Source organism: Drosophila simulans, chromosome 3R, assembly GCF_016746395.2.
Source record: "Drosophila simulans strain w501 chromosome 3R, Prin_Dsim_3.1, whole genome shotgun sequence".
In the NCBI taxonomy this organism is placed as follows: domain Eukaryota; kingdom Metazoa; phylum Arthropoda; class Insecta; order Diptera; family Drosophilidae; genus Drosophila; species Drosophila simulans.
The window spans coordinates 4,190,419-4,213,292 of record NC_052523.2 but is presented as its reverse complement, the minus strand read 5'-3'; the positions used below and the strand labels follow the sequence as shown (position 1 = coordinate 4,213,292).

Below are 22,874 nucleotides of genomic sequence, written 5' to 3'. Positions count from 1 at the left end.
AATTAAATTAAACGTTGAGTTCGATTCATTGTTTGTCGTTCTCTATTGCTATAGAAGATGTCAAGATGGGGCGGTTGCTGTTTGTTCATCTGATTTTTTCTTTAATACTTTTAATTCAATTCCAAGCAAACGCAGAGGATAACCCAACAAAGAACGGCTTAGATCGAAACAGAAAAGGAGGTAATTCTTACGTGCAGGAACTGAAAATATTACCAGCCCATTAAAAAAATACAAAATCTCATTCGGAATAGGAGGTCATAAGGCGGATGCCCCAGATGTTTCAAGGTTTCAACGATCATGTTCAACTGAAGGTAATACTAATAATGGCGTAATTCTTCTCAGAAAATTCAAGCTTAAAACACTTTCAGAATGCAGGGAAAAAGAATTCAATGATATGCTCGACTCCATTCTGATCTCAGAAACAACTACGGAGGCTGAACCGGTAGAGGCTCCACCGAGGCGGGTTCCACAGAGACCAAAGCGACCCTACATGGTTCGACCCAGCAGTAACGGGCACTTTCTTCATGACGTTGTAACTTGGGTTGAAAGAACAAAGAGGGCCATATTTGGATTTGGATAACATTTCTGTATAGTTACTTTTAAGTGAAATAAAAAGTATTCACCAATAACTAAAATAGGCGCATCGAGGTGAAACCAATCCATTTAACTTAAAGATGTTTGCATTTAGATTCGCTTGCTTGTCAATAAGCTTAAAAAGACTTAAAGATACTTCACAAAAAATAATATTTACGGTAATAAACTGTTTTCTTATGCTTAAATGCTATTTTGGAATTAATTTTATGTGCTGATAAGTTATGTTTTGTATAACACGCAAAATTAAGGAAACAAGAATTATCAAATATCATGTACAGCACTAATAAAAGCGTCATAAATATACAACAGCTTTAAATTCCTTAATTTATTTAAATTGCGTTAAATTGCGGTGCATTTCTGCATTTAATTAAAGCTGATAGGTGGTATGAGTGATGTGGCATGGAATTTATCTGCATAACTCATACGTCACGTTGGACGGCTGGCAGGAGGGATAATGTTGCTCCCTTTTGTCTGTGTCAGTTAGTTTGTCCCACGCTGTCCTTTGTCCGGCGGCATATGCGAAAGTGTTGGAGAGGCAGCTGCAGCTTAATGATTTTCACGCTTCTGCTGCACTTAAGTTGCAGTTTTCTCTATTTTTCGGCTTGCAAAGGGCGTTAATGGCAAACCGAGGCGACAACAGCTGGCTTACAGGACGTGATAGAGAGCTGAAGAAGGGGTTGAGTGCACACATGCTCATTTGGCTGGCGGGCAACAAATTCCAAGTCATTAGTCGCTGTCCCGTCTCCGCTAACTGGGAAAAACACACTGCAAACTAAATTACAAGGGCTGCCAAAAGTATTACACGAGATTAGAGGAACGGTGGCAAAAAATGGTGACAACTTTTGCCCGAGGAGTCATTCTCACTTTCAGTTTCCGCTCGGCCGCTTTAGATTTGATTGAGCATTGCACTTAGAATTCATAGTCTGACTACTTAGACATCATTTTATGGTTTTACAAAAGGTAGCTCTTAAAATATAAATAAGACATATTTTTTAACATAAGGAGTCTTGTACTCCCTCCTTAAAATGATTCTAAAAAATAACACACAGTGAAAACGAAGCAACAAATTATTCTGGGAACACACGGGATAAGTGCGCCTCCTTACAGGTAGTACCGCCTGCTCTGCTCTGCTCAGCATATTTCATAAGTCAGGAATGTTTCCGGACAGGCTTCTTCCCTGGTCGTCAGTGGATCGGGTTCGTGCCCGGCGAAAGCTGGCTGTCAGCAGACGGCTGACATCTGCAGGATGTGTCCATGGCGTCGCCATCGCTGTCATTGCCCATCAGGCTGCTGCTGTTGCTGTCGTCCTGGCACCTTTGGAACAGAACCACATGGGCTGGCGAGGGATGGGATACGGAATGTGGGATGGGTGCTCCGTTGCCAAGGTAAGCGATGTGAATTTAAGCCACAAAAAGAGCGAGCGTGTGTGCCTGGGCCAGGGCACAATTAAAATGCGAAAGCGAAATTAATATCCGCTTACTGACGTATCTTGCCTGCCTTCTTCTTCTCCACAATGCCATTTTTCAAAGCTGCTTACATAATTATGCACTGACTTTGAGGAATGCTAATGGTTATTATCGGGATTTATGAACAGCTTACCGCACATTTTGCGGATTATTTAATTTCCTTTCGGTTTTCTCGCATAATTATGCGGATGCTGATTTTTGGCTGAAATGGCAATTTAGAAATGAGTTGCGTTTTATGGATTTATTATTCAATTACCGCAATTAAATTTGACACACGAACGGGCAAACTTTGTGCATTGTTCTAATGGTATCTTAAATATTCATCAACACTCGGTTCCTTAATTAATTAGTTTCCTCTTTCGTTTGTTGTGTACGAGTTTCTACCAACGCCGCGGCGTTCACATAATGAAGCAACTTGCCTAAGAGGAAGTTCCTCCGTTCCGGGTCAACAGGATCCACCGAGTCCAATTCCCCGCAAAACTCATTTGCATGCGAGGTGATATCAAAATAAAAATTTAACATTTCCAAATGAGGGTGTGAGGCCAACTTGGTATGCAAATTGAACAAACACAAACCGCACCAAAGTTTGCGATGGCCCAAAAAACAAAAAGGTGAAGTTCAAAGTTTTCACTCTGCTTGATATGATATGTTGGAGTATCGTGCGACCCGGGTTCGTTTAAAAAATCTGTTGAATATGCAAATTGCACCTAAACGATTGCGGCAAACATTTTTGCTCTGCGCTCTCTTAAATATATTTAATAATTTATTTTATTTAAGCCGCTTTTCGATTTGCCTCCCCCTTTGAGGTCTCTGCATATTTCCGTTCACAATAAACCATATTTTGTTCTACACGCACACACTGACAAACGGGGGTCTTCAATTTCAGATTTTTAAAATTTTGGCATCTTTTGCTGCACAGGTAGAGCCAAGTGAAACTTTTATTTCCGCAAACTTTTATTTCCCAGACTAGCTTTTAGTATCCGTAGGGAAAAGATAGAAAAATTAGCTTGAATAAAATAAAACCATGTCCAACAATAACTAAATACTTGGCTAATAAAACAATGTTTCTAGTATGGGGATATCCCTTTAATTTAGTAAGAAATCAAAAACCAGAATAAATTTCTTTTTGGCGTTTTGATCCTACACTTCAATTCTCTGACCCTGACATTTTCACCATCACAATTCTGTTCACTCCACCTCGAACGGTTAAAGGGCATTTAAAATTCTGCGTAAAGGCTGGCATTCCACTTGCCTTGTTTTAGTGCCATTTGTGCGTTATTTTTATAAAGTTACCTCATGAATTATTCATAAACGAAGCAGACGTACCGTAACGTAAGAAAAAACAGCTAAAAAGGAAAATCTTTAAGTTTTTCTCCTAGGCAAAGAAGTGACGGAGTTGGCAGGAGAAACTCAGCCGGCTGGCAAGCGGACTTCGCTGGCAAATACGAGAATCTGATTAAATTATGGAAAACTTTCTAATTGGTTTGTTATTAAGACAGAGATTACCATAAATTACATTTGAAATAAGTAAGCCATTTGGTGGGTACACAACAATTGATAAAGCCGTATCCGAAACGGTTTACCAAATTATCTCAGTCGACTGCGTCGCAGCTCAAAAGCAAAACAAAGCAAAACCCTTGCCTCATGTTTAATGCACTTGACAGGGCCAAACCCAGGAACCTTCAAGAAGCCCCCAATTTACAGCCCCAAAGTTATGACTTTTACGCCCCATTATCGCTTAAATAATTTAGCCAACCACGAAAAGGAACAGAAAGCGAAAATTGCTGGAAAAACAAGAAAACCTTGCATAACTTATGGCCAACGAAATGGGCGGTAGTGTGAAATGGACAGGGTTTGCGTTTGCTAAGGACTAAATTAACCGCAATTAGATTTTTACAAGGCGGCCAAAAGCATTTAATGAAACGCTCAAAAACAAAACAACTACACTGATTGCAATTTATCGCTCCAGTGTGTGGAGTCTGAATAATCAAGTGACTGGCACTAAGTAAGAAATCCACTTGGGTTGCCCAAATTAAAGTCCCGTCCAACAATCGTTAACAATCGAGCAGCACGGTGGCAAAAAGTAAACATTATTTTTTTTATCCTGTCAATTTGGTGCTTTTTAATTAAAACCCCGCGTGCTCAGGTACAGTGTAAACAGGCCAAGGCCAAAAGGGATAAGCAAAGCAAAAGGTTCGCTAATTAAAAAAAATAGAAATTCGGTGCCCTTTAAAGATGCCCAGGGAACCCACTCCCATCCGTCGTCACTTGATGATGCATGGCCATGAAGTGTGAAAAATTCGGCCTCATTTTTAAATAGACTTAAGTCCGTCCGCGGCGCTCAATCGTTGTAAGCTGGGCGGGAAATGGTACCGCCTGCCATTTATTTGGCTCAGTTCTCGAAATTAATTAAACACTCGCCAGGCGCAAGGTCAAAAAGGAAGTGGTTCCACAGCTCCATACACGGCTAGTGCCAACAATTGGCCTCCGAAGGGTCGGATGTTTGGCGAGAAAAAAAGGAGACTGAAACTGAAACAGAAATAGAATTCTGTCGGTTCGAAGAAAGCGGAAATTTTAACTAACTAGGGGCGGCAAGGCCTTCCGCTTCCTCGCCCGCCAAACGCTACACAATTACGCGTTTTAATAAAGTTTCAGCGAGCTCCGCGCATAAAATTAAACAATTAAGCAAATAGTTCTGGAAACTAAGATGCAGCTGCCTTCGGCTCTTTGAAAAATCGCCGCGAGGAAAAGTGAAGGAAATATTTATTTAAGTTTCGGAATTAAGCTTAACATTAAGCAAGCAGCTCGAGTATAACACGTAATCTATTCCTAATTGTTAAAAACAGAGGGCTTGGTAAGCAACATAATAATATAATGTATAACTTCAAGGATTAACCAAATTCGTTAATTTTGAACTGATATATCAAGGTAGGCAAGCAAAGAGCGCAGGAATATTTCAATATTTCAACTACCTAATTCTTTTGTTTTTGAATATTATCCAATTATTTCCATGTTTGCCGCTCTTCAAGGTCTCAAAGAATTCCGGGCGCTTAAGAGTGTTTGATTTGATTAGTCAATTAACAGTTCATTAGATTTCAATCGACGGCTCTGTCGCCGATTTAATATCTTCACACTTTGTCACCCAATAATCCAATCTTAAATCATTTTCATGGCCTCCAGTTGCCGTTCGTGGGGATGGGGCAAATAAATCGAATCCATTCACACGGCCACGCCCACTCAATGTCAATGGTGAGCGGACAAAAACATACCAGGACCAGTACCAGAACCTGGAGTCAGAAATGAGATAGACTGCCGACAGAGACGGACTGGGCCATAAATAAGGATCCGACCAGGACGGGTCCTGTTCCGGTGTATTTTTAATGCCACAATTAAATGCAAATACAATAGGGCGAGGAAAAAAGATGAAGCTCTCGGGCTGACAACACACAGCAGGCAGATGTTGAAGGATGGCCCTGGGACAGCTGAAGGACACCCGGGCGGACGGATCTGTTCTCTATCAACAGCTTTTTCCTGCCTGCCGCCCAATTTTTTTTCCTTCTGCTGGTTTTATCTGTTGTTTTTCTTTGCGGCAGGGAAAATATTTTTGATGCTGACAACAAAAAACACTGGCGAGCAACAGCCTGCGGAAAATATATAGACAAGAGCCACGCCCCCGCAACCAACACTGCCGCCCGCCCTTGGCAACAACAATGCGCCAAAGTAGCTGCAAGACAAAGGATGAGAAAGGAGTGCAGTGTAGCCAGAGGTCCTTGATTGTGGTTGAGCAAAAAATGCGCCACCCATCACACTCACACACCCATGATGTACGCGGACGACACAAATGAGATATTCACTTAAATTTAATTTCCATTATATATTTATGAAAGCATATTTTAATTCGCTTTATTGGCAATTTTCGTCGAGCGGCAGAATACCAGTATGAAAAAGGGGAATATATAATATTAAGCACTGCGTGAGTCCCTCGGGAGGCTGAGGTCGTTAAGTATTTTCAATAATGTGATTTTGCAGAAAAGGAAAATAAGGAAAGGGTGAAATCGGTTCGACAAGCCTCAGTCAATTTTCTTTTATTTAAATACTGGCTTTATTGGCGCACTTTTGCCTAACAAATTAATTAATGGGTAGGAAAAAAGGTGCTATTCTGATATTTTTTTTTCAGAAAGTGTGATAAATTCTGTTCGCTTTTCCAATTATTTCATCGGCGGTTTTGAGAGCAGAAAGACTGCACAATTAATTGAACTGCCGCAAATACCGCGATGGCTGTGAAAAATGCCAGTAATTGTACCCGCCGCAGTTTGACACTTGCAGCAATATGCTTTCAAGTAAGGTAACATAAAAGAACAAACAAAAAAATATCACGTTTCAATTGCTGTGACCCTAAACACATCTCTGGAAGGAAATTCATCCATTTTATTTCATCCAGGGAAAACGGAGAAATATATATTTCCCTGTTTTTTTGACAGTCTGCTTCCGTAGTTTGTGTTTGGGAATGCTTTGTGTACTTTGTTTGGTCTTTAATAAAAACAAAGGACACATAAAAAAGGAAGTTTCCGCTTGGGCAATTTTTTTTGTAATAGGCGAATCATTCGAGCAAAATTGCTGTGGGTAAAAGAAGTAAAGAGAAGCACAGTCTTGTAGCCAAATGAAATTGAGTTTAGACCGAGGGCCTCGGGGAAACCGAAGCTTTCTTAATTACTCGCCAAAGTTTTTGATATTTCCGACTGTGATTTATAGATTTTCTGCACCACTCTATCACTGAAATACTTTCGGGCCACGGAGCTTTGGGCTCAAATGGCATTTGCAGTGGTCGAAATTGTGGCAAAACGTGACTGGCCGGCAAAGGAAATTCGATTACTGCTGCCTGAAAATGCAGTGAAAACTGCATGTGTGGGAAAAGCTAGCGCAGTTTTTCTCCGGTCCGTTGCAGCTCTGAAGTCGGCTTACCTGCCTCATGGCTCTTTCTTTGGCATTTCCGTTTAATTTGCCTGTGCACTCGCTTTAATTGCAGTTAATGTAAATGAATGAATATTCCATTAAATGTCAACTTGGGGAGTGGGATTCCCGGCATCGCCGGAGCACCAGCAACAGGCAGCCGGAGACTTTAAGCTGCGAAAATGGAAATTGATTTCCCGGTTCGCCTTATTGACGTAACACGTAACTCGTAAAGCGTTGGGAATATTGAATTCGCCTCACCACCCGGGGTTTACATAAAATATGCGCTCTTTATTTACAAAGGAGCCGCCCAACTTCCTACTCAGTGTCATCATCCTCGACCGTCGTGTCTTTCGGGTTGTCCAGGAGTAGGGCCTCGTTATGATGCCTCGCGTTGTAATGGAAGAAGAAGGACTTGCTGTACTCGAAGGTGGAGATCATAATGGCGCAGGCAGGTGCCACCTTCAGAAGCCTGGGTCCGCATCCTGCGAAGAGTCCCCGCACGCCGTGCGTCCTGTAAATACCCGTCAGTCTGCTGAAGGTCGACTTCTTTCCGAAATCCCTCGCCGGCGAGTCCGTGAAAATGACCCTTTCTCCAAACTCAATCTGCTCATGTGTCTTGACCACGTCGAAAGGAGTGGTCACAATGGCGGCCACTGTTCCCGCCATCACGCCTGCCAAGAAACTCAGACTGAACGAGGGCTGTGAGCCATGGCCGAGATTCTGTTTTAGGCTCTCGTAGATGGGCCAGTATATCCCCGAAAAGGGCACGTCCCTGAGGATCGTGGGACGCAGGCCCCGCCACAAGCCCCACACGCCCTGCAGGGCCACCACACTCCGGACGAACTGCAGCATCTGGGCGTAGGTCTGGCGCTGGGCCTGCATCTTGGTTCTCACCAGCTCGATGGGACTCACCACGGTAACAGCACAAATCCGAGCAGTCACCCCGGACATCATGGGAACCACCGACGGTAGACTTTTCTTCGTATCCCTAGAAGTACGGAAAACGTTTAAGCCTGCAAATCCTTAAATCATATTCTTATATAGGTTTATATATAGGTGGTTAAGTTGCAAATAAATCGTACATCAAATCATTTCGTATCCAGTCTTATACAGTAGAAATATGTATGTGTATTGATAAATCTTAATTTAATAGTAAAATGCTACGAAAAATAAATATTTTGAAAATCGTATTCCCCAGGTAGTTCTCTGTGAACACAATAACAGCTAGCCGCGGATTATTCTCTTCCATTTGCTAAACTCTGAAGCTTATTTGTTATCTAAAGCTTAAACGATTTTAAAATTTATTGAAACTAAATTGTCATTCCTGCGCTGTTGCTAGCAACTTATGTAAATATTCGCAATGGAGAATCAACAACTAAGTGTACATGTATGTATAGCACTATTAATTTAAAGGTGTACGTACGTACCTGATTTCAAGGTGCCGGGGCTCCGGACTCTTACTATAGTGGCTCTCGTACAGCTGGAGGTATCTGGCCTTGAACTGCTCATAGGCCACGAAGTAGATTATGGTGGAGGGCAGGGCGGAGACGAGGGTGGGACCCAGGCCGGACCACAAAGCGGCCAAACCTTCGTGCCGGCTGATCTTCATCAGAGCATCCCAGGAGCTGGAGAACTGTGGTCTTGGTCGCAGGCTGGCCAACTCGGGACCATTGGGTCCACTTGCGAAGAGGTGGTCCATCAGCCCGTTCGAGTAGAAGAAGCACTTGTGCGCCGGCGACTGCTGCGACTGCATGCGGGTCTTGATCACGTCCAGGGGCGTCATGAAGCAGGCCGTGATCATGGCCCCGGTGCAGGCCGAGATCACCTGCTGCAGCGGCCGGATCTGGAAGCGCGGATCGCTGAGCAGCTTTCGGTGAGCCGACTTCGAGTCCGTCAGACGGTTGATGGAGTCATCTTCCCGGGCGCTTCTTTCGGGCTTGAGATTGCCGCCGCCGGAGGTACCACCACTTCTACCGCCTGAACCACCTGTTCCGCCACCGCCTCCGCCGCCACTAAAGGACTTTGGGCGGGGTCCACGACCCATCGAAATCTCCGATTCAGCTGGATTCGGCTCTGCACTAGATGCGCCTGAGTCTTCCTTCGACATGGCGGCCGTCTCCGGTGTGCTAGAACAGTTGAGGGAGAGTCGATCTGGTTTCCAGTAGCATTTGTAACTTTACATTTATAAATTTCACATTGCTTGGTGCCAAAAGAATTTTTCGATAAACATGACGTTTACGGTGGCAACTCTACAGAGTAAGAAATAGAGTTGGTATATACTTGCCACAGAAAAAGGATAACTTAATTCTTATGATTAAGTTTTAGTTGAACAAAAAATGAAAACAATTGGGTCATTGATTGATGACAATAAATTGTCGTATGAAGTAAGAGTTCCCCATTTTTTTTTTGTTTTTTAAAGTAAACTCCTGCGGACTGTAATTGGTCTAAAAAATTGACTTCGTTTACACTTGATGGACAATCTAAACGTTGGCAATTGTTAATGTTTTCATTCAATTATTCACGGCGAAAAAAGTTGCTCATTCACTTCCCTTCGTTTTTGGTGATTATACACTCCATTCAGAAAATTCCTCTTTATTTATATGATTTGCCATTCCATCGTTTGCTCATACCGCCTCGCTCCTGCCAAAGCAATTAAAATACTTTTCCACCAAAGTGAAAGAAAAAACTCATCCATTCCGGAATTGTTGTCGCTCCTGCTTTTTTTTTTTTTGGCAATTAACATGCAGTACTCTCAATGCTGATGGCATTCGCACCGACTGTATCCGTACTTCCGCCCTCGATTTTCCTGGCTCCTGGCACCTCCCGCCAGCTCGTAGGGGGCGGGTGGAGCGTTCATTATGCCAAAGGGGATCCACTCTGCATCGGGAGTTTTGCATCCCACACAGACCGCACCTCAAGTCATCCCGCTTCACATTTGAAAATGTGTCAAAGGTTTGACGTACTCGAAACGGGTTCGTGGGTTTCGGTTTTCTGCTGGGTCGATTTTGAAACTCCACTTGAAACATTTTAGGCAAAAAACGTATGTTAAATATTTAAACCTAAAACGGGTTGATTAAATAAAAAACTGTACATTTACATATGTGTCAGTTCAATTTTAAATACAAGTTTCTCCAAAATAAATTCAATAATATATGTGAAAAAATCGCTTTAAATAAAAGCCCAGTATTTGTTTTTGGGCTTAATTCAAACAAACTCTTATTTTTTTTTTGGTCTGTGAGTACCAAACCAAGTTGACTGTTGGCGGAAAAATAATTGACATCAAAATGATGACACTATATGGATTCCTGTATGCATCTGACACATGTGCCACCACCTGTCGTCAGTTTATTCGCACTCACATCAGCCACTGCGAAAAATTTGTATTCGATTGTGGCAGAAATAAATTCATCGATTATTCATTAACGTACTTACAAGCAATACATTTTATTAGTAGTTTTTTATTTCTACCCATTACTTGTAGAAGAAGGCAATCATAATTTGCCAATTATCAGAGTCGTGTTAATTTGCCACGCCCGTTGATTAGCTTGCATAAATGCCGAGATCTCGGGAACTACATGACCAAGTGCACCTTTACCAACATCTAACCAAATGTGCAATCCAGAAAAAAAGTACTTTTTCTAGTTTCATATTGGCATTGGTTTCATCCCTGGCATTTCCTTTGGCCTATTAACGGGTATTTGATAGTCGAGGAGCTCGTCTAGAATCCTCTCTGCTTTAAATTCAATTTTGGTGTTCTTGAGTGGGTTGAGTTGTTTTCGAAATCCTTTCATGCTGGTACCAAGGCCAAGCCTAGGACGACAACAACATCAACAAAGAAACCTTGGAGGAACACGTTGTAGCGCTTCTGAAAAACACGAGAAAATACTCGCCGAAGAAAAATGAGGGATGTTAAAGAAGATGGGAGGTTGCCCGAATGTTACTCTGATATGATTTTCGTGCTAGACAAGTGCTTTAAAAGGGCACGACAAAAAAATGGAGCGAAGTGCACAGCAATAAGCGAAACTCACGACAATCTCATTATACAAAACATTTCCCATGACCATTTCATTTCTATTTTTCTGGGACGTTTTGAGTAGTCCCTCAATGAAATGAATTACCTTAAAATTTTTGTTTTATTCTTAACTATGTTGAGATATAATAAAGTGAATATCTCAATAAACTAAGACTATTATGGATCAGAATCCAGAATACCTTCAGGAAGGGTATATAATAGTGGGAGAAGGATGCCAAAGGTGGGTGCGTACGCTGCCTAAAGGTAAGTCTCGAACGAAGTATGCCAACATGCACATGACATACTAACTAGTGCTGCTTTGCATCACCTACACGTCCTCCCCCATCCAACTTGCCTTCCGGAATCCCATTCGCCTGCGTGACAACGTACCCGTCATCACATCACACGCAGACATTGTCTTACAGTTATGACTGGCGTTGCTATTTGGAATTCGACACGTACGCGGGCATCCCAGGACACGTATAACGGTGTAATCCCGGGGAAGGGATGCTTCAGCGGGGCGGGCGGCTGGTAAGGGGTGTTCGCGGGGCAGCTTGTGCCGGTGTCGATTTTGACACGTTGCCCCAGTGCACTGTGGTCCAGAATTCGATTTTTTTGCATAAGTTAAAATTGAGCTACAGACTTGAACTTTGTACATTTTTTGTTTACAATATTTGCACAGAATTTGAGTCTGTGCGACACGCCTTCTTGCTCCATATTAACTACTGTATGCTCAGAAGTCAACGAAATATTTTTTTTTTTTTTTTTTTTTTAAATGTTATATTTTGTTTTAAAATAATCCCCTTTTTTTTCTAGTTTCATTTTAATTTCGAATCTGAATTCGAATCAGAATCAGATTGTGAATCCAATATTTTGTCTCATGGATCAGGTTTAAAATTAGACTGTATTTCCAAAAGACTTATTACTGCCTTCGGAAGTGGTTTTTCCTATTTTTTCTCTCTCGTTCTTTTAAACTAATTGTTGATAATAGTGGGTCCGAGTTATCAATCGCTCTGTGGAAAATATCACTCATCCTATTGATCCGAATATCTTTTTTTGCATGTGATAGTCGGTCCCTTTTGTAAAGCTTATTCCGGGCTTCACTCGTATTTTCAGTTTCCTTTTTAATCTTTCTCCTTCATTTTGGTAAGATAAGTTTCGGCGTCCCATTTGCTTCGGTGTCTTGGAGTTTTCAAAATCACTAACAAGAATTGTTATCTTTGACGCCATCTACTTGGTATGCTTGAAAATAAATCGGTCTAGTTGTCTGTTACACTCGGGCAGTTTTTTTTTAATAAATAATTCAAAATTTACTATTTTTTTGTCAATCTCTTCTGTCTTTTTCGATTCCTGATTATTGTTGTTGATTGCGGAATAAACGTAATTTGAAACATAACTTTTTTGCCTATTGTTACGCCTCCAAATGTCCAGGAGGTCGCTATGTCTGAACTCAAAATTGCCTATTTAAAATCAAATTTTTAAGAAAACGAGCAAAAATGGGCAAAAGATATTACTTTACCGTGAAAGCCAATAGTTAAAGGTACAAACTGACGTTTTTAACTTTTGTCAGAAATTGTCAGAAAATTAGTTATACTCCACGAAACACAGGGGACACGTTAGAATTTTCTGTTAAAATACACATAAATTGGATGTCACACAACATAAAAACAGTACAACTATACATATATTACCTACATAAGTTAAAAACATCATACCTTGGCATTTATTTTCCATATTTTACTATAATTTTTGGATGCGTATTAACGATCATACCACATGCAAAAGTAAGCAAGTAATTTTTCGGAAATTGCATTCTCTCAATCAGCTTTTTAACACTTCAACTTTAAAAGCTCATAAACGATTTAGTGAAGCTTTCGGTCAATTTTGTTTTTTGTTTTTATTTATATGATCAATTTTCTATTAGAAATAATTGCTAGAGACGATATATTGACATAAAAATTAACTTTATGCAAAAAAAACGAATTCTGGACCATAGTGCAGTGTGGGGAACTGGTAATTGTGGTGTAAAACTGTAGAATAACAGCACTTAGCTGGCTGCTAATACGAGCACGTGTCTGCTTTGTTGCACAACACGGCGTATGCGCAATGCTCAACCCCACGCCCCGTGTCTATAATAAAAACTGCATACCCAGGAGAAACCCAACCGAGTTGAACTCGTTGGGCTTTCAATTTGTCATTAGCATGCTCGATTAATTAGGAATTTCTGCTCTTAATCAAGTTCTCAGGCAAATAAATGACTAGTCGGTTGGAATTAGAGAAACATTTGGGCATGTTATTATCTACATGCAGCATCTGCCCCAAACAGATAATAATTATAATCAGCTTAGGGCTGGGCGTTTTCGATTAACTGCTGCCAACTCATATGCATATTTTTATTTAATTAAAGTCGAGTGTAAACAGCAAAGGAATGTTGACAGGCGCCGGTGGAAAGCGATTGAAAAGACTTCGACGGGTGGATTCGACATATGGCGAGCCAAGGAAAATTCACAGACCCAAAAGTCACAAAGGCCAAAAAGGGAAAGGCAGTAAGGGAAAAGGGAAAGCGAGGGTAAGGCAAGGAGAAAATGTGGCACGCGGCATTCACCGCACAATTCCATTACGTAAAGCAAACATCAGATGGCGTTGGCTGCGCGGCTTGATTGCGTTTGGTGCTTCTTGCGGCCCCACACCGCCCCCTTCCCTTGTGGGCGTGGCGCCAGTAAAGGCAACATATTGAATATTGATGCGCATCGATTTCGACTTGAAAGCGGGAAAGTTCAAGCAAGCAACCCACACACGCATTCACTATCTTTGTTTATAATAAAAACATTTGCAATTTCTTGCAGTCACGCATCGAATGGCATTTAACACTATTCAGCGTGGTAATGGTGGGTATAAAAAATTAAATTGGCAACTAAAGTGTCGAATGTGGCATATGAATGTAAAGTCCGCATAATTACTTCAGATTATAATAAATTAAGAAGGAAATTTATGTACATGATTCTAGGAGGAAAGGGTATATAAATGGTCACGAACCGTACAGTGTTTACGGAATTTAGTATATTATTTTAGTGGAAATGGTAAGTGACTTTCGTTTCATATACATATGTATGATATTTTTAACAGATTTAGTGTTAGGAATCAAAACTTCTGCATCTAAAAATGTATAATTTAAGCCACCTTTCAGTATCTTTAATATGTGTTTTTTGTCACCCATGGCACTGCTTTCGTAAAGAGATAACTCGATTCCGGTCGAACTTTTGACAGCGGAGTGTAAGTGCACTCAACGCAGTTAACTGGCTGCGGCGTCTGCGAAGTAATTTGTGAACGCTCGTCGAGCATTTAAAACAATTGGTGCCAAACAATTACGCGGAGGGTGCTTTTCAGAGGAAAAGGAGCGCATTGCGTGGAAGGAAGCCAAAGACTTCCTCGCCAAATTAGCGACAAATGTGTGGCGGCGGGCTGAGGGGGCGTGGCAGGGGCTGGCGGGCGGGCAGACAGCGACCCAAATTGCAAATTGCAACAAACTTGAACCAAAGTGGGGCAACGATGGCGACAACGAGCGCGACGATGGACGCTTTGTCTGCGTAAGTTCGTAATAAGCAAATTAAATGCCAAGGGAATGCGGCCCTGCAAAGTAGGCAACAATAAAAATCCAGCGGCTGCCAATGCGAACGGAATGACTTGGCGCATTAACACCCCGATGACGCCACATGCCGCCAGCTGCCACCAGCCACATGCAACCGAAGCGCAATATCATGGGCGTTAATTGCCACCGAATGCATAAAGTTGATGAGGGGAAGGGGCGGTGAGTGGAGGGGAAATGGGCGATGGGCGTGGGAAAACTCTACAGCCATGCTTGAGTGGAGCACACGAAACGATTTTCAGCAGCAGAGATGGCTAAGATTTACAGTAACTTTAATTATAAACATTTTTTTAGAAGTTTAGATTTTATGTTATTATAGTTACACGATCTCTAAAGCGTTGTTAATTTTAGTTTAAACTTTAATTTATTTTAGCATTTTTATTTCTATACTCACTGTTAAATGTTAAACTACTACTACAGTAAAAACGATATAATATTTTTAAATTTAAGAAAATCCGATTAGGAAAGCGTTTTCTCCACTGTGTAAGCTGAACTAAGTCACGTTCTACAAAGCTTTCTGCGCTTTTCCACACTTTTATTTACTTTTAAAGGATCTTATGCGCAGTTTCCCCCCAGCCCTTACTGTGTTTTTCCTTGTAATTGCAGTTTTGCTTTCGCTTTCCTAGGAAAATATTTATGATAGAGGAGCAGCGAGAACTAAAATGTGAAAGCAACAAAAGTCATAAAATATATATAAATAAAATGCGCTCCTCCATAAATCGCAAACGTGAGAGTGTCCATGTGGGCGTTAGTTTCTGTGCGAGGGGATTTTTCGGTTCGTGCGTGCTGACTTGCCAAACATCCTGCCATCCTGGCATCCCGGCGGAGCAGCAACAGCAGCAGATCCTGGCTGAAATTTACAAATTTAATAAAGGCAAACTATGAGAGATGTAAATGTAAATGGGTCTACATTGTGTTGTCTACATTTAAGCGCCGTGCAATGTGTTTGTGCTGATAGAATAGCTGCTATGATATGCTCACCGTTTTATTTATTTAAATTTGTTTCTGATATGCAAAACGGAGAGAGAGGAGACCGGCTTACGCCAGCCAGCTCATCGGGTAAATAAAAACTCACTATTCAAAACGCATTAACATATTTTAGAAAATTAGGGCGAAGGACGAGTACTCCCACGAGTTGGTGTTGGCCTTTTGCACTTGACCAATTTAAATCAATTGCTGAATATTATTTTATGGTGCCGAAATTTTACGACTCATTGAACTCTGGACCGCAGAACAAACAAATAAACACTGGATAGGATTAATTAAAAAAAATAGGTTGTACCACAGGGCGCTGGCAAAAAAAGTGTGTTTAATTAAATATTTATATTATTATTATTTTGCCCCATGCCCGTACTAGTCGATTTCTGTGCACTTGTGAATTTATATTCATTGAGGTTTTCGATGCGAATAATTTGCATTTAACACATGCGCACAGTCTACAAGCTCGACCGCAAAATTACATTTAATTCTCGCAGCGCAAAATTATCAACCAGCAAATCCGTTTATGCACTTGATGTCCTTAATGACTTTTGTTGTCCTTATTTCTGTGGCTGTTTCCAGTTGTCTAGTCGCCCAATACAATTAATTAAACATTTTCCGTTTGTTTAGGAAATTGTATTTCAGATCGCATTCACCCAAAGTTGATAATCAAACGCATGCTAATGTTTGCCAGCAAATTATTTCCCAAAATTAAATTAGATATTTTGCGTTTTTGCTATGCGATGAGCAGGCGTGTAAATTACCGTGACCAGAAACACGCCAGCCACTATTTTTATTTTAACTGTTTTAAAACTTACCAGCGATAAACAATTTTCGCAAATGCCAGGCTCCAATGATTTTCGTGCAATTTTATTGTTTAGAGTAGTTTCATTTCGCCAAATTTCTACGCCTAATGGCCACAAAGCTACAATAATTGCTGGGCTTTAAATGATTTAGCACTGCTCATACCAGCATGCAATTGTGTAATTTGGCACCTGTTAAATTATTAAAATGTTCATTATAAAGTCAAATAGACGACATGAATGAAAAAGTAAGGAAATATCGAAACATAATTTGCATATGTGTTTATTTGCAGTCGCTGTTTTTGTTTTCAGTTCGCATGCAATGGGCCATTTGCATTGTGTGCAATGTTTAACCAGCTTATTGTTCAAGGCTATTGATTTGAATTGAAGACCAGTGGCTCAGTGGGCATTGCAAATGCACATTTAATAAATAATCGCACGAAAACAATAACACTAAAAAGTGCATTAATTAGTCATTAGGCACTTCACGAAGTGGGCGAAAAAAAACCCGTTCGCTATTAAAAATCGTTGTAGAGCATACGCATTTTATATTAGCCATGTCGCTCTCAATTAGTTTCAATTAAAGAAGATTAAATATGTACGCAGTAATCCGTTCTGTATCCAATTTAAGTTTAAGCCGATAAAGTATTTTGTTTTTGCCCATGGCCTTCCTGTCATAACTTTGCATTTGCCCCGCTCCGTTTCCCCTGCTCATCGTTCGTTTCGGCCTTTTTCAGTTAACTAGGGGAACTAGGGGGAACTAGGGGAAAGCCCCCGAACAGTAAATCAAATCAGAGACCAGAACGCCATACTAGTATTTATGCATGAAAGGCCCCCCGTCTCCGAAAGGCCCCACTTCCCGCTCCAGTAGAAGTACTTGTCCCCACATTCTCGTTATTTACGATCCGCCCGCCCCTGCATATTTGACTTTAATATACTCTCGAGTTACTCTAATTTGTGGTTGTCAGCAAATTTTGGACAACAGTACTGCCGGCAAAATCTGCTTGGGGAATTTAATTTTTCTTATTTCTGTCTGGCGTTTTGCTTGTGGCTGTGTTGCCTGGGAACTCTGATTTGTTAGACTAAACTATTCGGCTTTTGCGGCTTTCCATGGTAGCTTATAAATTATTCAAAATGGCAAACCGGAGAAGGGATGAAATGGGGGTGAATGTACTAAATTGATACAACTGCTCAATATTTAATGGCGTATAAGTGTTTTTAACAATCGTAGAAGTGATTATGGAAAGACAGCTGTTTCCGTTTCCTTGTCCTTCGATTGCCAATGTTCTTTGCAGAAATTCCATTGCACGCATATCAAGCAAACAAACTTCCATTTAGCACTTTGCAACTGGCCACAAAAGTTGGGTTGAGTTTATTCAATTCAAGTACCATTTTACACACTTCGCACTTCACTGACGCAACCGAAGGACTCACTCGCTTGCTCACAAGGAATTTCTTCCGGCGAAAGAAAACACCAACGATACATGGGCCACAGAAGAAGCTTGAGGAGGGAGGCGCCTGAGGAAAAGTGCGGAATACTGGCCACAGCAATCTAATAGACTGATATGGAAAGCTGTGGAAAATCAGCAGAATGTTTCTCCTTGAGCAGAAAACAAATGTCAACACATACTACAGCTCGTCGAGTTGTCCAAGCGGTTATTATGGCAATTTATGTTCTCCGTTTCGATCAAACAGCCATGATAAAATCCTTTTCGCAGGACTCTGTGCTCCCCAATTAGTTCGCTCCAACAGGGATAACTCTGAAAACTAAGGAAATCCTCTGCCAACCAAATTATTACTTACCTGTGCTCACACAAAACGAGGCCATCAGAAATCCGAAAGGAGAACCAGGAACAATTCAAGGGGTCAAACAATATAATTACGAATTTTTAAGGGCGCTCCGGGGGGAAAACATTTCTGTTAGCCCTGTTTATGGCGGAGATTTTCAATTTCCCCGTAGTTCGGAACAAACTTTCTGCGAAACCTGCGCAAGAGGCAAGAACAACTTGAAGACACAGTCATTTGCATAAGGGGCCCACGCAGAAACGACACAATAACTCAATTCGCAGCACAAAAGCAAAAAAAGAAAATCAAATGTGCCACAAAGGGAATAAGGCATAAAAGCCAACGCAAAAACTTTTCTGCCCAGGCAGTAAATCCTGCAGGATATGGCCCTAAGCTTAGCAACACAACGCACAGCTATTGCTCGGCCTCGAGGGGAGCGACAACTTTGATGTCCTGGCCGAGGACAGATCCCAGTTTTAGGCAAGTGGAGAAGAGTTAACAACTATGCCCAAAACGCCAAATATTTGAAATATGTGTAGCAACGAAAATGTTGACATTTGAACTGATTTCCAGGCGGTCTCCACAGTTCAGACTCCATTTCCCCGCTGAGAGTGCTCCTCTACTAAACACTCGAAAAAAGTATTCACCCCGAAGGATGTTCCTCTAAGTAATGACAATTTAAATTAAGATAGATTTTACAAAATAATAAAAATAAATAATATATAAATAGGATTTATATTATATATTATTTTCCACACTTACAGCTGTTTTATTTATATAAGAGAAAGTAATTGGGGTCGAATAGATGTGTTAGTTGCCTAATCATATCGTCACATAGTTAGGCAAAATGTGGAAGTGTGTCTTTTCTTACCTAGAAATTTTGAGAACTTTGAAGATAAATGCTGAAACTTTTTTACGAGTGATTTGGTTGGCGAAATGTTGTGGCAAATTAAGTTGGCGGCAGTGCGAAATTGCGTGGCCCGGAGAGTATTGGCAACAAAATTCACCAAGAAAACAGAAGTCAAACATAAAAGAGGAGCAGACATGTTCGTAAGTAGCTTTTGTTTGGTAAATTGGCGGCAACAATAGTTGACACAAGTTTTGGTGAGCGAGTGGCAAAATTCAAGGCATTGTTATTGGCAATTTCAGCAGCAGCTATTTTTGTTGTCGGTTGTTATGGGAATATATATAAAATCACAAAGTCAGCCGCATAAAAATTGCTTTCATCTCTCGAATTCACTATATTTTCCAGTATGTGCATTTGTGCGGATGCTAGCTTATGGTTAACCACATTTAAGTTTAAGCAATGAAAATCTTTATCTTATAATACTTGATATTGGGATTCTGGGCATTCATTAAACATTCTTTGAGTCCCTTGTTCTTCAGCTTAAATAATGGGAATATTTAACTTTAATTGTCCTTAACATATTTTGTTATATTCTAGTTGTTAAAGAATTATTTTAAATACTGTGGCTAATTTCGATTAATCGGCTATTGGAGAAGCTTACAGTTAAGCCCATAAAACTTTTTCTCAATTATATTTTAAAATATTTTAGCTATTTGCTCTTTCATCATCCCTTGTTTTTGTATATGCTGATTTTGTTTAAAAATTAATACATAATTACGAATCAACTTCTTTTGTTCTATATACAAACTATCAAGCTTTCCGCACTCCAACTGTATGATTAAGAATATATATCTTTTTCAAGCTATCCAATGAAATATGACATTTAATCTGTTACCATACCTAGTATTTTCGTTGGTAAAATTTGAGAAAACTGAAACTGTGTAATCAATTTCAAATAACTTGCTGAAGCGACTTAGCTGTGCAATATTCTCTAGGAAATTAGTTTCCCTTACGGGAATCGCTGCTTATATCGATACGGCGAACCTTCGCTGCAATCTCCAGGGAGACCTCCACTGCAATTTTCTTAACTAATTTACGCCGGCAGAAACTTTGCTCACACAAAGCCAGAAGGCCAGCAGTCGAGCTCTAACCACGGGCTATGCCGCCAAGTCAAAGATAAACTTTACACCAAAATGTATTATTAAATTTACGCAGACCCCGTAAAATTTCAGACCAGAGGAAACCGGAGAGTTGGGATCCGGACAAATACTGAAGGGGGCTAGGCCGGCAGCTGTCTGTCGCCGCATTGCGGGCACGGCGGGAAGTCCTGAAGGATTCTTGGCACCCGCTCCCTGGAGTTTCTATATATTGGTTGTAATACTTCTGCCGGGAGCTGGCTGGAACTGCTGCAGCTCGGTGCGTACGGTTCCAGTGGACGAGGAGGAGGAGGAGTCCGTGGTCGAGGCATAAGATGCCGACGAGCCAGATGATATTGTGGAATCGGTTCGCGGCTGGCATCCCAAAGGATTTGCGGTGTTGTCAGTTGCCGTTCTTGCTTGCAAATCCTTGCCGGAAGCCTGGCGTTGCAATTGAGGAATGCGGCTTGCTCTTGCCATTCCCGTTGATCCAAGAGATTCCCCAGCTGGTCCGCCTGGCGTGGCTTGGGATTGGGACTCCGCCGGCTTTGTGGGCCTGGGAATGAGCGAGTTCCTCGAGGGTGATTTCATGGGCTGCGCGTACAAATCGCCATTGGGCGCCGCCCAGCTGCAACTTCCGGGACTGGGCCTAATTGCGTAAATGCACTCGGTCCGCTCGCCTCCCTGAGGGGGCGTGGTTTCGTGGGCCGGGGGTACGGACTCGAAGGATTGAAAGGATCCGCTGAGAGCCGTCATTGCCGAAGACTCTGGCATTCTCTTCACTCGCTTCAGACTGGAGGCGGGTGATTTGGGCACAATGGGTCCGACAATGAGAGTGTTCTGTGTGATTTGGGGCTCCTTGAGGTCCTCGTCCTCGCCTCCACAATCTCTGGCCACCTGGAGTGGCGAAGTGGTTATGTTGCTGCTGTCCCTCCGCCTCCTGCCCAGAGTGTTGCTAATGGTTCGCGGCGGCGGCAGAGGAGCGTTAAAATTCTGTGGCGGCAGGGAATTTCTCTTATAGCTGCTGTTAATTAAATCCTGTTCTGTGGGCAGGACTTTGGGATAATTACGCTGCCGCAAAAGCGCCAGTTGCTGAGCAGACGTTAAAGGTATAACCTCCAGACAATCAGAGTCATCTCTGCTCGTCACGTTGATGTCCACATCGTCGGCATGCACAAAGCTGGTGACCTGCTCATCAGCAGCCAGGATCATGTCCACAGGATCCGAATGGGAATGGGAGTGGTTCCTCAAGGGATATTGCTGCTGGAGGATGTCATCACTCGGTTCGGTTAGGGCCGAATGTTGCCTCTGCAGGAGCATCTCGTAGTGCTGCGGCTCGTGCATGTGTTGGGGGATGAGTAGAGCTGCGTCGGCCACCTCTATATCCTGGCAGATGATCAGCCTGCCATCAGATAAAATCGGTTGTGGAGGCGGAGTGGCCGTGTTGAAGCTACCCGATTTCGGGGCTTCCTGACTCGACATCCACTCACAGACTTTAGTGTGGGTGTCCACTGTGGAGCAACTCAGCGATCTCTGACCTGTCTTGATGGCCTCATAGGTATTTGATTTCCTTGTCATCTCCAGGACGAAACTATCGTCTCCGTCGCGGGACTTGCTGCACCTCTTGAGCTCCTCATCGTTGGCTCCATCGTAGCTGAGGATGGTGCCGCCCAATTTAGGAGCCGGAAAAGGTAGAGCCTTGGCCCTTCGACGGCGCTGTCGCAACAAAAAGGTTCCATAAATCAAGAGGTTGAGAACTATTATAATGGTAATTAAGGCAATCAGTAGTTGCATCGTGGCCTCGGATTTGGCCACTGTTTCAGGAGGAGCCTGAGGCTGATCCTCCCCACTCTCCAGTGGGTTGGTGGAGGTCACCAAGTCCTCGAAATCACTACCACCCTGCATCTTGTGCACATGACCGAAGGTAGGAGGAGCATTGTACATATTTTCCGCCGCTGTTTCTGTCGATTCGCCACTCTGTGTTGGTCCAGCTAGACTGGGTTCCTGGAGCAGAAGCTTTAATGTCCTCACAGGGTCCTCGGCGCCGTGGTCCCTCGGCCCGTACTTGCTCATGTGACCTGTAATCACCTCTTGACCGGGCTTCTGAAGCTGCTCCTGAATGGCTGCGATCTGATTGAGTTCGTCCGGGAGCTCTTTGTTCCAAAAATTCATATATATTTGGCGGTACTTGTAGCCCACTGTTGGCGGAATGCCTGAAGAAAAAAAGGGGAAAAGATTATGGTTTTACTGAATGGCTATTTTTTCCGAAAGCGTATCTAATGACATGACACCTACCAATATTGAGATATGCCTGAGCCCTCCTATTGAATTCCGGCCAATCCAGGTCGTAGCGATCCCACTCCAGGGCATGTGAGTTGATGAAGATTCCCTTCCATGGGGCCTTGGGATTGCTAGAAAAACATTATAGCAGCCAATGAGAATTTCTGCCAACGGATATGTTATCGTCTGGTTCACATTTTAGTCTCCCCTTTTCGAGAAAAGAATCCCATTTTATAGACATAATCCGGCCATTCATTTGCTCATTTAAATGATATGGTTATGGCCAATAACCACACTCGCCGGCAGCCGAATGCCAAAACGCCCTGCTAACGATCTCTGATTTCAGCTCTGATTGCCGCACCCATTTCCATTTT

The 22,874-nt window shown here is 42.1% G+C and overlaps 3 protein-coding genes across 7 annotated transcripts in view; 1 reads left to right on the top strand and 2 right to left on the bottom strand.

Annotated features, from left to right (window-relative positions):
- LOC27209175 lies at positions 1-667 on the top strand. The gene is made up of 3 exons (XM_016184659.3): positions 1-180; positions 252-311; positions 369-667. The coding sequence occupies exons 1-3, from the start codon at positions 66-68 to the stop codon at positions 578-580; spliced, it is 387 nt and encodes a 128-aa protein (XP_016033592.1). The 5' UTR covers positions 1-65; the 3' UTR covers positions 581-667.
- Positions 668-7,280: 6,613 nt separating this feature from the next.
- On the bottom strand, positions 7,281-9,315 carry LOC6727112 (solute carrier family 25 member 40). Its single transcript, XM_002102469.4, has 2 exons — positions 8,441-9,315; positions 7,281-8,001 (listed from the first exon to the last, which is right to left on the bottom strand). Exons 1-2 carry the CDS (start codon positions 9,118-9,120, stop codon positions 7,329-7,331), a joined length of 1,353 nt encoding a protein of 450 aa, XP_002102505.1. The 5' UTR covers positions 9,121-9,315; the 3' UTR covers positions 7,281-7,328.
- Positions 9,316-19,454: 10,139 nt separating this feature from the next.
- The window catches only part of LOC6727111, a 37,502-nt gene continuing 34,082 nt past the window's right edge, over positions 19,455-22,874 (bottom strand). For all 5 annotated transcript variants that reach the window (XM_016176261.3, XM_016176264.2, XM_016176262.3 and 2 more), the window contains 2 exons: positions 22,516-22,631; positions 19,455-22,433 (listed from right to left, as the gene is read on the bottom strand). In XM_016176261.3, coding sequence (XP_016033588.1) covers positions 20,446-22,433; positions 22,516-22,631 — 2,104 coding nt within the window. In that variant the 3' untranslated portion in view covers positions 19,455-20,445. The remainder of the gene's footprint in view (positions 22,434-22,515; positions 22,632-22,874) is intronic.

Excerpts from the sequence above, each read along its gene's own strand:
- LOC27209175 (XM_016184659.3), top strand. The coding sequence starts at position 66 with ATGGGGCGGTTGCTGTTTGTTCATCTGATTTTTTCTTTAATACTTTTA. Across the intron at positions 181-251 it reads AGATCGAAACAGAAAAGGAG|GAGGTCATAAGGCGGATGCC; the intron begins GTAATTCTTACG and ends CATTCGGAATAG. Across the intron at positions 312-368 it reads ACGATCATGTTCAACTGAAG|AATGCAGGGAAAAAGAATTC; the intron begins GTAATACTAATA and ends AAACACTTTCAG.
- LOC6727112 (XM_002102469.4), bottom strand. The coding sequence starts at position 9,120 with ATGTCGAAGGAAGACTCAGGCGCATCTAGTGCAGAGCCGAATCCAGCT. Across the intron at positions 8,002-8,440 it reads CCCCGGCACCTTGAAATCAG|GGATACGAAGAAAAGTCTAC; the intron begins GTACGTACGTAC and ends CCGTACTTCTAG.